Source organism: Euprymna scolopes, chromosome 11, assembly GCF_053919585.1.
Source record: "Euprymna scolopes isolate OS-2025 chromosome 11, ASM5391958v1, whole genome shotgun sequence".
Taxonomy (NCBI): domain Eukaryota; kingdom Metazoa; phylum Mollusca; class Cephalopoda; order Sepiida; family Sepiolidae; genus Euprymna; species Euprymna scolopes.
In genome coordinates this window covers 78,422,485-78,435,053 of record NC_136492.1, presented here as the reverse complement: position 1 = coordinate 78,435,053, position 12,569 = coordinate 78,422,485, and the positions used below count along the sequence as shown (strand labels likewise).

General features: G+C 33.3%; 1 protein-coding gene across 1 annotated transcript; it reads right to left on the bottom strand.

Moving 5' to 3' along the window:
* Positions 1 to 1,964: 1,964 nt before the first annotated feature.
* Positions 1,965 to 3,194, bottom strand: LOC145288167 (uncharacterized). The gene has a single exon (XM_080136224.1). It carries the CDS (start codon positions 3,192 to 3,194, stop codon positions 1,965 to 1,967), a length of 1,230 nt encoding a protein of 409 aa, XP_079992350.1.
* Between the last annotated feature and the right edge of the window lie 9,375 nt (positions 3,195 to 12,569).

Genomic DNA, 12,569 nt, shown 5'->3' with positions numbered 1-12,569 from the left:
TGTCAAAAATTCCTACAAAAATTCTGATACTGCTACGTCAGCACACCACGACTCGGCCCTTCGAGGAGGGGGGGGACACCTAGTTATTTACACCGGTAAAATATATTTATTAAAAGTATGAAAGTTTTTTTATGAACTTTTAAGATTTAAAATTTTCAAATGTGTAACAAAACATTATAAAAAATATATTAAAGTTTATTTATGAAAAAAATATATTTATTAAAAGTTTTATTTATGAAATTTAGTTATGAAACAATATACTGTTCTCGTATACATAATAATATACATTGGAAAACATGTCCTTTTCCACGACGTCTCCATAACTCTTCCATCAGATGCGAATGGAACAAGTTATCAGTCGTTGCTGATCTCCTCAGTCGTTTTTTTATTTGATACCAAAACCCCTCAACGGTTTGTGTGTGGATTGAGGGGTCCGCTGGGTTAACAAAATATTGCTGATGGATTACCTTATTGGGAAGGTAAATTGGTGGCAGACTATCATATGCCGCCCATCCGTCGCTTAGAATCCTCGTCCCTGGCAAAATCCAGGATCTTATTATTGGGATTAGCGTCTGGCTGTCCCTTTTTTCAACATCTATCAGGTTACACTTATTACTTCCTCGCTCCACGGCCGCAAATACCCATATTCCATTCTTCACGCGCCCTCTGTTGTATTTTCGGCGGAAGAACAGAGACTCATCAATCTCAACTTCTTTGGGAATCTGTGTTTGGTCGTCTATGCCACCAAGTAGCATTGGATTGTCGTACAGGTTTTTCTCACACACCTCACGGATGAACGACATCCAATCTACAATTGTGTGTTCAGATACCTGGACCTCCTCCATTATTTGGCACTGGGGCATTCCCATGCTCCACCAGAATAACAAATTTAATAATTTTCTAAGTGGTAGGCGGCTTTTTTCAAAAAAAAGATCCTTTCCTCACACTGGCTGAGGACCTGCAGGGTCGTACGCAATTCCAAACAAACCCATCCGAATTATTGGATCTTTTGTGCAGGACCCTCACCCTATTGCACTGTTCACAGTGGCTTGTGTTGCCTATAAGGCCCAATGCTGCTGCAGCTTCTAATTCATTACTTCCGAGTAACTCCCCGAAAGTAGCGAAGGTCCACCTCCTCTGCTGGATTTCTGGAACTGCCATGACATGGTCGATAATTTCGGTTTTCATGTTTTTTTTTTAAGTACAACTTAAAACAAAAAATAACGTAATACTAAATAGTAAAAGTAAAAAAAAAATGTGAAATTTTCAAACAAAAAAAGTAAAAAAAAATTGAAATTCTATTTAAATTTAATAAAATTTAATAAAACAAAAAAACTTTCAAACAAAAAACCCAAAAAAACAACTTACGCAAAAACTTTACCGTAAAAAACAAAAAACTTTCAAACAAAAATTATAAACAAAATACGATTTAATTACAAACAAAAATGAAAATTATCTGTACACTAAAAAAGTATTTCTTCTGTAAATTTCAAACAAAAATGAAAACTATCTTGATAATAAAAAAGTCTTTCTCCCGTAAACAGCGTGTCACATTTCATTTAAAAAATTTTTTGTGGTTTTCTTAAAAAAGCCAATCTGGCAACCGTGAATTTGCGTTTCGTTTCGACCGGTGTAAATAACTAGGTGTCCCCCCCTCCTCGAAGGGCCGAGTCGTCGTGTGCTGACGGCCTACAGTACAAGATCGCCGAATAAATAAAACTATTTGTGAAAAAAAAAAAGAAAAAAAAGGTAAAAACCAATACTGTAAATAGCTGCATAAATAGATAAACAAGCAAATAAATAATGTTCGTTTTTTTTTTGTTTTTTTTTGTAATGGTTGATTTTGAATGTTTTTTCATATTAATTATTTTATGTCCTTTTAATTTTTTTTTTTTTTTAACCTGCGACGTTAGTTCAATTCTAATGACTGTTCATGCTGAAGTTTTTTAAATTTTTTCCTTCGCTCAGATCCAAGCTGAGGCGTGTTGAATTGTGATTTTAAGTTGATTAGAGGCAGCTTTCAGCTTCTGGCCCGTTATTCCCAGTTTTGTAAGAAGCGAAATGACTGAGTGGCCCAGAAACCCACGACACCCAACCTCAATAGGAATTACAAAACATTTCCAATTCTTTTCTATGCAATCGGCGCGTAATGATTCGTAACGATTTTTCTTTCGTTCATGTGCGTCTTCTACATTCTCCTCCCAGGGGACGGTCAATTCTATCAGGAGGACACTCTTTGTGTCTAACCATGCTACAGTGTCTGGTCGTTTTTCCGTTTGGATTATGTGGGCTGGAAATTGTAAAGACGTAAACAGATCCGCTGAAATTTTCCAGTCATTAGCTCCATTCAACAGCTTCACTTCAGAATTTTTCTTCCTCGCAGGACGTTCACCTTCTTTGTGAAACTGGATTGTGGGTTGCTTGACTGTCACTGGTTGTTGGTTTGCTGACTCATATTGTGTTCTCAGCAATTCAATAATTATCTCCAGTACCTGGTTATGTCGCCATGTGTACAACTGAAGCAATTTCGGGCATGCGGATAGCACATGGCGCAGAGTGCCCCGATCCTGTTTACATGAAAAACACAGGTCTGAATCGGTATACCGCCATAATTTTAGATTGGTCGCATTAGGCAGAATATCATACGTAGAACGAAGAAATGATATCGCCAATGGTTCCATCACAATTAATGATTTCCATGATAACTTAATCGGTTTGATGTCATTCCATTTTGTCCATGCACATTGTTTGGCCTGAGCGACAGCAACGGCTGTTCTTTGCTCCTCCTCAAACACCCTGACCTCTTCGAGCACCATATCTCTTTTTTCCTTTGGACCCTCTTTAGCAAATATTTTGTTAGTCGTACTGCCTTGCCCAGCTCTGTTGGACTGAGTGACGCATATTATATCCTTTATTCGTAGGCTACATTCCGCCTCCTGAGTGGTCTTACTGGCCGACCATTTTGTCCCTGATCTTATTTCTGGGTGTATTTTTTTAATGATCTTGTCGGCTGAGTCCCTCATCATCATATGGAGTCTCACTTTTCCAACTTTGAACTCCTCCACTAGGGAGGATATTGGCAGCTGTAGGTTTCCAGTATTAGTATATAGGCCTACTTTTGAAAAACAAGGAGGAACTCCAAGCCACTTGCGCATATATTTGTAACGGCCATAACAGGCGTGGTAGTAGACCATGTTGGTAACACCAAGCCTTCATCCTTCCGGGTAGATCCGTCTTTTCAATTGACTTAAGACCCTTTGAAGTTACTTTTTGGATTTCTATACCACGATGTCGATCAGTCAAGGAGATTGAGTACATGCGGCCAAGGCTTTTAACCGGAATCTCCCTAACTGTTGGGATCGTATCACTCCCAATATTGAAATGGATATTCCTAACAGATCTTTTGACTAACGAAAGGCTTCGACTTTTCTTTGGTTTAACCTACATCCTCACCCATGTAAAAAAGGTCATGGTATTTTTGTAGAAGTGCATCGGCATCATTTTTGGATGGGACAAGAATAGTGATGTCATCCGTAAAAGCTCGGGATGGAGGAAGATTCAGTTGCTCGGAAGTCATCACTCCTTTTGATGTGTTTGCCGCACCACGCAATATGATTTCCATAGCTAGAACGAAAAGAAGTGGGGAGATCACACACCCCATCATAATACCGATCTCGAGTGCCTGCCATTTTGTGGTATAGTTCTTTACAGTGAATTTCATGAAGGCTGAGTTAAAATATTTCATAATTTCGCTCACCTTCTTCAGGAAGTTAAAGAATTCAAGAGCCATTTGGATTAATTGGTGCGGAACTGATCCATATGCATTTGCAAGATCCAGCAAAATTACATGAAGTTCCGCTTTATCTTTTTTGGCTGATATTAATGAATTCCAGATCATTTGTGAATGCTCCAAACATCCAGGGAAACCAGGTATTCCGGCCTTCTGGACAGATGTGTTTATATACTGGTTGCTCATCAGGAAGTTTGTCATACGACGAGCAAGAACTCTGGAAAATATTTTCCCCTCTACATTTAGGAGGAATATAGGGCGAAAATTTGTGATCCCTTTCGATTGCATCTCGTTTGGTATCCAAATGCCATCAGCCAGACCCCACTCCTGTGGTACAATACCCTGCCTCCAAACTTGCCGCATAAGGACAGTGAGTCTCTTGAGGACGCCTGGGCAATTTTTATATAGCTTGTACGATATTCCATTTATACTTGGGGAGCTACCAGCACGAGCCTTATGGACAAAGTCTCGGACTTCTCTCAGTTCTATTCTGTTATCCTTAAACGTTACCACTGGGTCTTTGGGTTTTGGTAAGTCTTTTAGATTGGGCATTGGGATACTGTTTAATTCATCAGAATATGTCAGCTTCAAATGACTTTCAAGTTCCTCCCTCGGTACATCTAGTTTACCACTCTTTGATTCTGTGAAAAGTTTCTTTTGCGAAAGCATAAGGATTTTTGTAGAATTTTTTCCGTGCCAGGCGTTTCTTCTTTCGATGTTTTCTTTGATTCTCAGCTCTAGATATTGCCAAAATCCTCTTTTGTATATCGTCAATGATATTTTGAATTTCCAACTTTTCATGGACAGGGGCAGCTTTTAAACGGCGCCTCAGCATTCTCTGCTCAGATCTTAGCTATATATATATATATATATATATATATATATATATATATATATATATATATATATATAGCTATATACATGCATACATATATATAGCTATATACATGCATACATATATATAGCTATATACATGCATACATTTATACATATATATACCAGTGAGGGACAATTCCAATATTTTTCCCAAATTCTGATACAATTACCAATTCCATGCTAAATTCCCAATTCCAATTTTTTTCAATAATACAGCCAGTATTCTTATGCATGCATGTTTTAAGCAATGTATTTTGAAGTGACATCCAATAATTAAAACACTTAAATAGACTTTTCCAGAGATTATAAGTTTTCAAGAGAAATATAGGTAAATTTAATAAGAAGGTAAATCTTACAATTTTTCCAAGGAAATAACAGAAATTTAATGGATTTATTAAAATAATGAGTTGTTTTAATCGTCTTTTTACATTAATATATATTTATAAGAAAGACACTTTAAAATATTCCAAACAATTTAGATTCATAATTTTATCAGCAAAAACTGAAACTGAATTAAAAGTTTTTCGCGATTAATAAATTGATAGATGATGACCTACCACAAATCGGACAGTCATAACTGAGTGAGAACAGATATGGCATTCAATCTACTCAGACAGTATGGATAGTATAAAAGCAAATCCGTTAACTGTCTGGCATTAAGTTGGTCATCATCAATAACAATAACATTGTCATCATCATCATCAAATTCATTAATGGGACCAAACAAGATTTCTCTGCCATGATCATTTAATTCTGTACATTCGTTATCATCATTCTTGTCATCATCATCAATAACAATAACATCGTCATCATCATAAAATTCATTAACAACATCATTGCCATCATCACCATCATTATTATCATCATCATCATCGAATTCATTAAGGGGACCAAACAAGATTTCTCTGTCAGGATCATTAAATTCTGTACATTCATTCTCATTATGGTCGTCATTATTCATTTCACAAAAGTCAATACTCATTGGTGAATATTGAAACAATGTTTCTGTGTTTTCGGGCATCAATTCCATACTGTGCGCCGTGAAATATTAGCTAAGAAAAGAAAATGATTTAAATTAAAATTAGAAAATTAAGAAAAATCTTTTTTTATTACAAATTTTAGTTAAAAAATGAATTCAATTTTAACTGATAAATTTTTAAATTGAAATTGTTCAAAGTTAAATACAAAAAAATCTACAGAAAATCAATCTTTTATTATCATAGAATCTTAAAAACTACTGGTATTTTCACACATGTGCACATGCATGTGTATATATGTATATGATGGTGCTGTTGGATATTTTTCCTGTGTTATTAAGTTTACTTATCTTTTGTCGGATATCATTTATAAGTAATGTCTTTGAGTTTCCCTAACTTACATTTTCCCATGCTTGAAGCAACCTTTTTTTTAACTTTATTCCATCCACTTATGTGTGATTGTGTATAATATTTATCTGTCTGATAATTTGTGTTATGGCAGCATCGGCTATAAACATAATGAAACACGTGTAAGACACAAATTTAGTATAAAAATTCGCTTATATATTAAAAGATAAATAAAACAAATAAATGAATATAAAAAAAAAATCTTGTTTGTGGAGTGAATTTTTATGGTAACTAGATTGAAAAATTACAATATATATATATATATATATATATATATATATATATATATATATATATATATATATATACATACACACACATGCATACATTTATACATATATATACCAGTGAGGGACGATTCCAATATTTTTCCCAAATTCTGATACAATTACCAATTCCATGCTAAATTCCCAATTCCAATTTTTTTCAATAATACAGCCAGTATTCTTATAATGGTTAAACAAAATGTCATGAGTAAGTCCATTCTCCACCTGAAGAAATACAGCTCAGTTATTTCATAATTTTACTCTTTCTGACGCTTTTTAACTTTCGCCTGCATACACTCAACAGTATAGTTGCCTTAAATAAATATATCTTATTGTTTATAAAACGACTTTCGTTAGACGTCTGTGTTCAAAAATATACAAGTTTGTCTTACGGTCAATGATAATATAGGCGCCAATATGTGCACAAGAAAAAAAAAATGATGATGACTCATAAAACAGAAAAAGAGAACAGGAAAGAAAATTTATTGAAAATGGCCAATTTTATTTTACAAATGATTTTCACAAAAAGCAATTCATTAAATAAAATGTCTTGATTTTTTTTTTTTTTTTTTTTTTCAATAATACAGCCAGTATTCCTATGCATGCATGTTTTAAGCAGTGTATTTTGAAGTGACATCCAATAATTAAAACACTTAATAGACTTTTCCAGAGATTATAAGTTTTCAAGAGAAATATGGGTAAATTTAATAAAAAGGTACATCTTACAATTTTTCCAAGGAAATAACAGAAATTTAATGGATTTATTAAAATAATGAGTTGTTTTAATCGTCTTTTTACATTAATATATATTTATAAGAAAGACACTTTGAACAATTCCAAACAATTTAGATTCATAATTTTATCAGCAAAAACTGTCAAACTGAATTAGAGGTTTTTCGCTATTAATAAATTGATAGATGATGACATACCACAAATCAGACAGTCATAACTGAGTGAGAACAGATATGGCATTCAATCTACTCAGACAGTATGGACAGTATAAAAGCAAATCCATTAACTGTCTGGCATTAAGTTGGTCGTCATCATCATCAATAACAATAACATCGTCATCATTATCAAATTCATTAATGGGACCAAATAAGATTTCTCTACCATGATCATTTAATTCTGTACATTCGTTATCATCATTCTTGTCATCATCATCAATAACAATAACATCCTCATCATCATCAAATTCATTAACAACATCGTTGCCATCATCGCCATCATTATCATCATCGTTGTCATCGAATTCATTAAGGGGGCCAAACAAGATTTCTCTGTCAGGATCATTAAATTCTGTACATTCATTCTCATTATGGTCGTCATTGTTCATTTCACAAAAGTCAATACTCATTGGTGAATATTGAAACAATGTTTCTGTGTTGTTTTTTGGCATCAATTCCATACTGTGCGCCGTAAAATATTAGCTAAAATGATTTCAATTAAAATTAGAAAATAAAAAAAAATCTTTTTTATTACAAATTTTAGTTAAAAGAGGAATTCAATTTTAACTGATAAATTTTTAAATTGAAATTGTTCAAAGTTAGATAAAAAAAAAAAATCTACAGAAAATCAATCTTTTATTATCATAGAATCTTAAAAACTACTGGTATTTTCACACATGTGCACATGCATGTGTATATATGTATATGATGGTGCTGTTGAATATTTTTCCTGTGTTATTAAGTGTACTTATCTTTTGTCGGATATCATTTATAAGTAATGTCTTTGAGTTTCCCTAACTTACATTTTCCCATGCTTGAAGCAACCTGTTTTAACTTTTTTATTCCATCTACTTATGTGTGATTGTGTATAATATTTATCTGTCTCTGATAATTTGTGTTATGGCAGCATCGGCTATAAACATAATGAAACACGTGTAAGACACAAATTTAATATAAAAATTCGTTTATGTATTAAAAGATAAATAAATAAATAAAACAAATAAATGAATATAAAAAAAAAAATCTTGTTTGTGGATTGACTTTTTATGGTAACTGGATTGAAAAATTACGATATATATATGAATGAACAAATGATTAATAAAACATGTTAAAAGACATCTTGAAAAAGAGTTAAAAACATTTAATTTTTAAAAAAGGAAGCACAAGATAAGTGGATAGTCCTTAATCCGCGGAGCTTCGGAGAAATACTCTCCTTCTCATCAGAGGGCAGGAATTAGCTAAATGCAGGATCGGATTTTGCATATAAAAGTATTTAATGAAACTACAAGTAAGTCACAGATCTTACTTGGTTAAAAAAAAGGGTTAGGTAAGGGGAACAGGAGGCAAAAGAAAAATGATAAAAAGATTTCACATGAATGGATAGTCCGATGAAGGGTAAAAATCCAAAAATGGTAGAATCCAAAACGGTCGAATTTAAAATTTCAATCCAATGGGTGAATTCCAAATGGTCCAAAATAATCCAAAAGGCAGAGTTACTTGGAAAAAAGCGCAAATGGAATGAATTCCAAATCATTAAAAGAAAAGCACTGGATATAATATTTAAAACACGTCTGTCAAGGCAGGATGAATCAAAAAAAATTAAGGTTTGAAAAAAAAAAAAAAAAAAACCCCCCGAAAAGCGGTGAAAGTTTAAATTTGAAAAGCAAGGTCAAACTTTCACCGCTTTTTTTTATATAGCTTGTACGATATTCCATTTATACCTGGGGAGCTACCAGCACGGGCCTTATGGACGAAGTCTCGGACTTCTCTCAGTTCTATTCTGTCATCCTTAAACGTTACCACTGGGTCTTTGGGTTTTGGTAAGTCTTTTAGATGAGGCATTGGGATACTGTTTAATTCATCAGAATATGTCGGCTTCAAATGACTTTCGAGTTTCTCCCTCGGTACATCTAGTTTACCACTCTTTGATTCTGTGAAAAGTTTCTTTTGCGAAAGCATAAGGATTTTTGTAGAATTTTTTTCCGTGCCAGGCGTTTCTTCTTTCGATGTTTATTTGATTCTCAGCTCTAGATATTGCCAAAATCCTCTTTTGTATATCGTCAATGATATTTTGAATTTCCAACTTTTCATGGACAGGGGCAGCTTTTAAACGGCGCCTCAGCATTCTCTGCTCAGATCTTAGCTATATATATATATATATATACATGCATACATTTATACCAGTGAGGGACGATTCCAATATTTTTCCCAAATTCTGATACAATTACCAATTCCATGCTAAATTCCCAATTCCAATTTTTTTCAATAATACAGCCAGTATTCTTATGCATGTGTGTTTTAAGCAATGTATTTTGAAGTGACATCCAATAATTAAAACACTTAATAGACTTTTCCAGAGATTATAAGTTTTCAAGAGAAATATGGGTAAATTTAATAAAAAGGTACATCTTACAATTTTTCCAAGGAAATAACAGAAATTTAATGGATTCATTAAAAAAATGAGTTGTTTTAATCGTCTTTTTACATTAATATATATTTATAAGAAAGACACTTTAAACAATTCAAAACAATTTAGATCCATAATTTTATCAGCAATAACTGTCAAACTGAATTAGAAGTTTTTCGCGATTAATAAATTGATAGATGACATATCACAAATCAGACAGTCATAACTGAGTGAGAACAGATACGGCATTCAATCTACTCGGACAGTATAAAAGCAAATCCATTAACTGTCTGGCATTAAGTTGGTCATCATCAATAACAATAACATCATCATTATCAAATTCATTAACAACATCATTGCCATCATCACCATCATTATCATCATCGTCGTCGTCATCGAATTCATTAAGGGGACCAAACAAGATTTCTCTGTCAGGATCATTGAATTCTGTACATCCATTCTTATTATGGTCGTCATTGTTCATTTCACAAAAGTCAATACTCATTGGTGAATATTGAAACAATGTTTCTCTGTTGTTTTCTGGCATCAATTCCATACTGTGCGCCGTGAAATATTAACTAAGAAAAGAAAATGATTTAAATTAAAATTAGAAAATAAAGAAAAATCTTTTTTATTACAAATTTTAGTTAAAAGAGGAATTCAATTTTAACTGATAAATTTTTAAATTGAAATTGTTCAAAGTTAAATAAAAAAAAAAATCTACAGAAAATTAATCTTTTATTATCATAGAATCTTAAAAACTACTGGTATTTTCACACATGTGCACATGCATGTGTATATATGTATATGATGGTGCTGTTGAATATTTTTCCTGTGTTATTAAGTGTACTTATTTTTTGTCGGATATCATTTATAAGTAATGTCTTTGAGTTTCCCTAACTTACATTTTCCCATGCTTGAAGCAACCTTTTTTTTAACTTTTTTATTCCATCCACTTATGTGTGATTGTGTATAATATTTATCTGTCTGATAACACTGTGCAACAAATTTGAATTGAAAAAAAAGTACAAGACATATAAGACCTGTTTCGGTGTAAGAAAAGTATGCTGATTCCAAATCTGACATTTATTTCTCTGGATTAGGTACCATTTTCATGTACTTTATTATTAATTATTTTGAAAAAAAAAAAAAACCACTGAATTCACCAGTTTAAACAACATTTGTCCTCTTAACTCTCTTGTGTAGTGTCATCATCCTTTTTTAAATTCCAGCAGTAGTCTGCCAACATACCAGTGTTCCATTTTCCTTTAAAACGTTTTTCTATTAATGAAATATCTTGATGGAACCTTTTGCCATGTTCATCACTCACATGGCCAAGATTCTCAGTAAAAAAATCCAAATGAGAGTGGAGCACATGAACTTTTAGAGACATGTTACATCCCATATCATGAAAATGATGCAATAGATCATTCACAACTTGCACATAGTCTTCTGAATTATGTTTTCCCAGGAAGTTATCACAAACTTTCTTGAATGACTCAAAGGCACATTTTTCTTTTCTCGTGAGATGTGTGTTAAGTTTCATCAAGAACAATTTTTCGAATTTGGGGACCTATGAAGAGACCTTCTTTTATTTTAGCTCGACTTAATGAAGGAAACTTTTCTGCAAGATATGCAAATGCCAAGGAATCCTTGTCTAGTGCTTTCACAAACTGCTTGAACAAACCGAGTTTAATATGCAAAGGTGGTAAATGGATTCTATCACTTTGCAGAAGTGGTTTGTGTTCGATGTTATGTTTTCCTTGCTCAATTTCATCTCTAGCAGGCCAGTGCTTGTGTACATAGTGTTCAGCTCTTGCTCTAGAGTCCCATAAGCACAAGAAGCAACAAAATTTAGTATAGCCTGGCTGAAGGCCAGTGAGCATGGCTATAACCTTGAAATCTGCACAAACATGCCATTTATGGACTTCATAATGTATGCTTGCTAAAATTGTTTTTAAATTTTCATATGATTCTTTCATAGTTGTGCTGTAAGCTATAGGAACAGATAGCAGGGTGTTCCCATTGTGAAGCAAAACAGCTTTTATGCTTTCCTTGGATGCATCTAAGAAAAGTCGCCAGTTGGTGTTATCATATTGTATTTCCAGCTGTTCAAAAAGTCCAACAATGTCATTGCAGAAGAATAAATCATCTGTCAAAGTGAACAAAACATGCAAGTTTTGTGCACGTTTTCTGTACAATGTTATTTTCACACCTTTTCTAAGAAGATTTTGTTCTTTAAGCCTTGATGCAAGAAGTTCACTTTTGTCTTTGGTTAAATAAAGATCTCTGCATAAGTCATTTAGAGTATCTTGAGAAAATAGTATTGGTTTATTATTGCTTTCTGAATTAGAAAATTCTACTGTTTCATCACTGCTTGAACTCCACATTTCCTGATCAGGGGGTTTTGGTACAGGTAATTCTTTTGAGTGCTCAACTGGGCGCATTGCTGATTGCAAATTTGGGTAAACAATGTGTTTCTTTTTTTTTTTTGCTGTTGTACAGCCCGTATAGTCTTGCTGACAAAAATAGCAATCATTAGAATGATCTTTCTGCTCTCCCCAAATCATTGGCACACCAAACTTCATGTGAACATTCTTTTTTGCATACCATGCGCTCAATGTTTTCACACATGTAAGACAACAGGCATGAGGAGCCCATGACTTGTCTTGGTCTCCTATATCAAAATGAAAGTACGCCTTGTACAATTTCTTGATATGGCTGGTAATGCTGCGCCTTTCTTTAGCAAATGTTAATTCGCCACATATGTAGCAGAATTTGCTTGGATCATTTTTACACTGTCTTGAAGTCATTGTCAAAGCCTATACTGCATCTAAAGAATAAAGACAAGAAAAAAAGTAAATTGTTTTATAAAGAAAAATAAGGATTCCATAATGT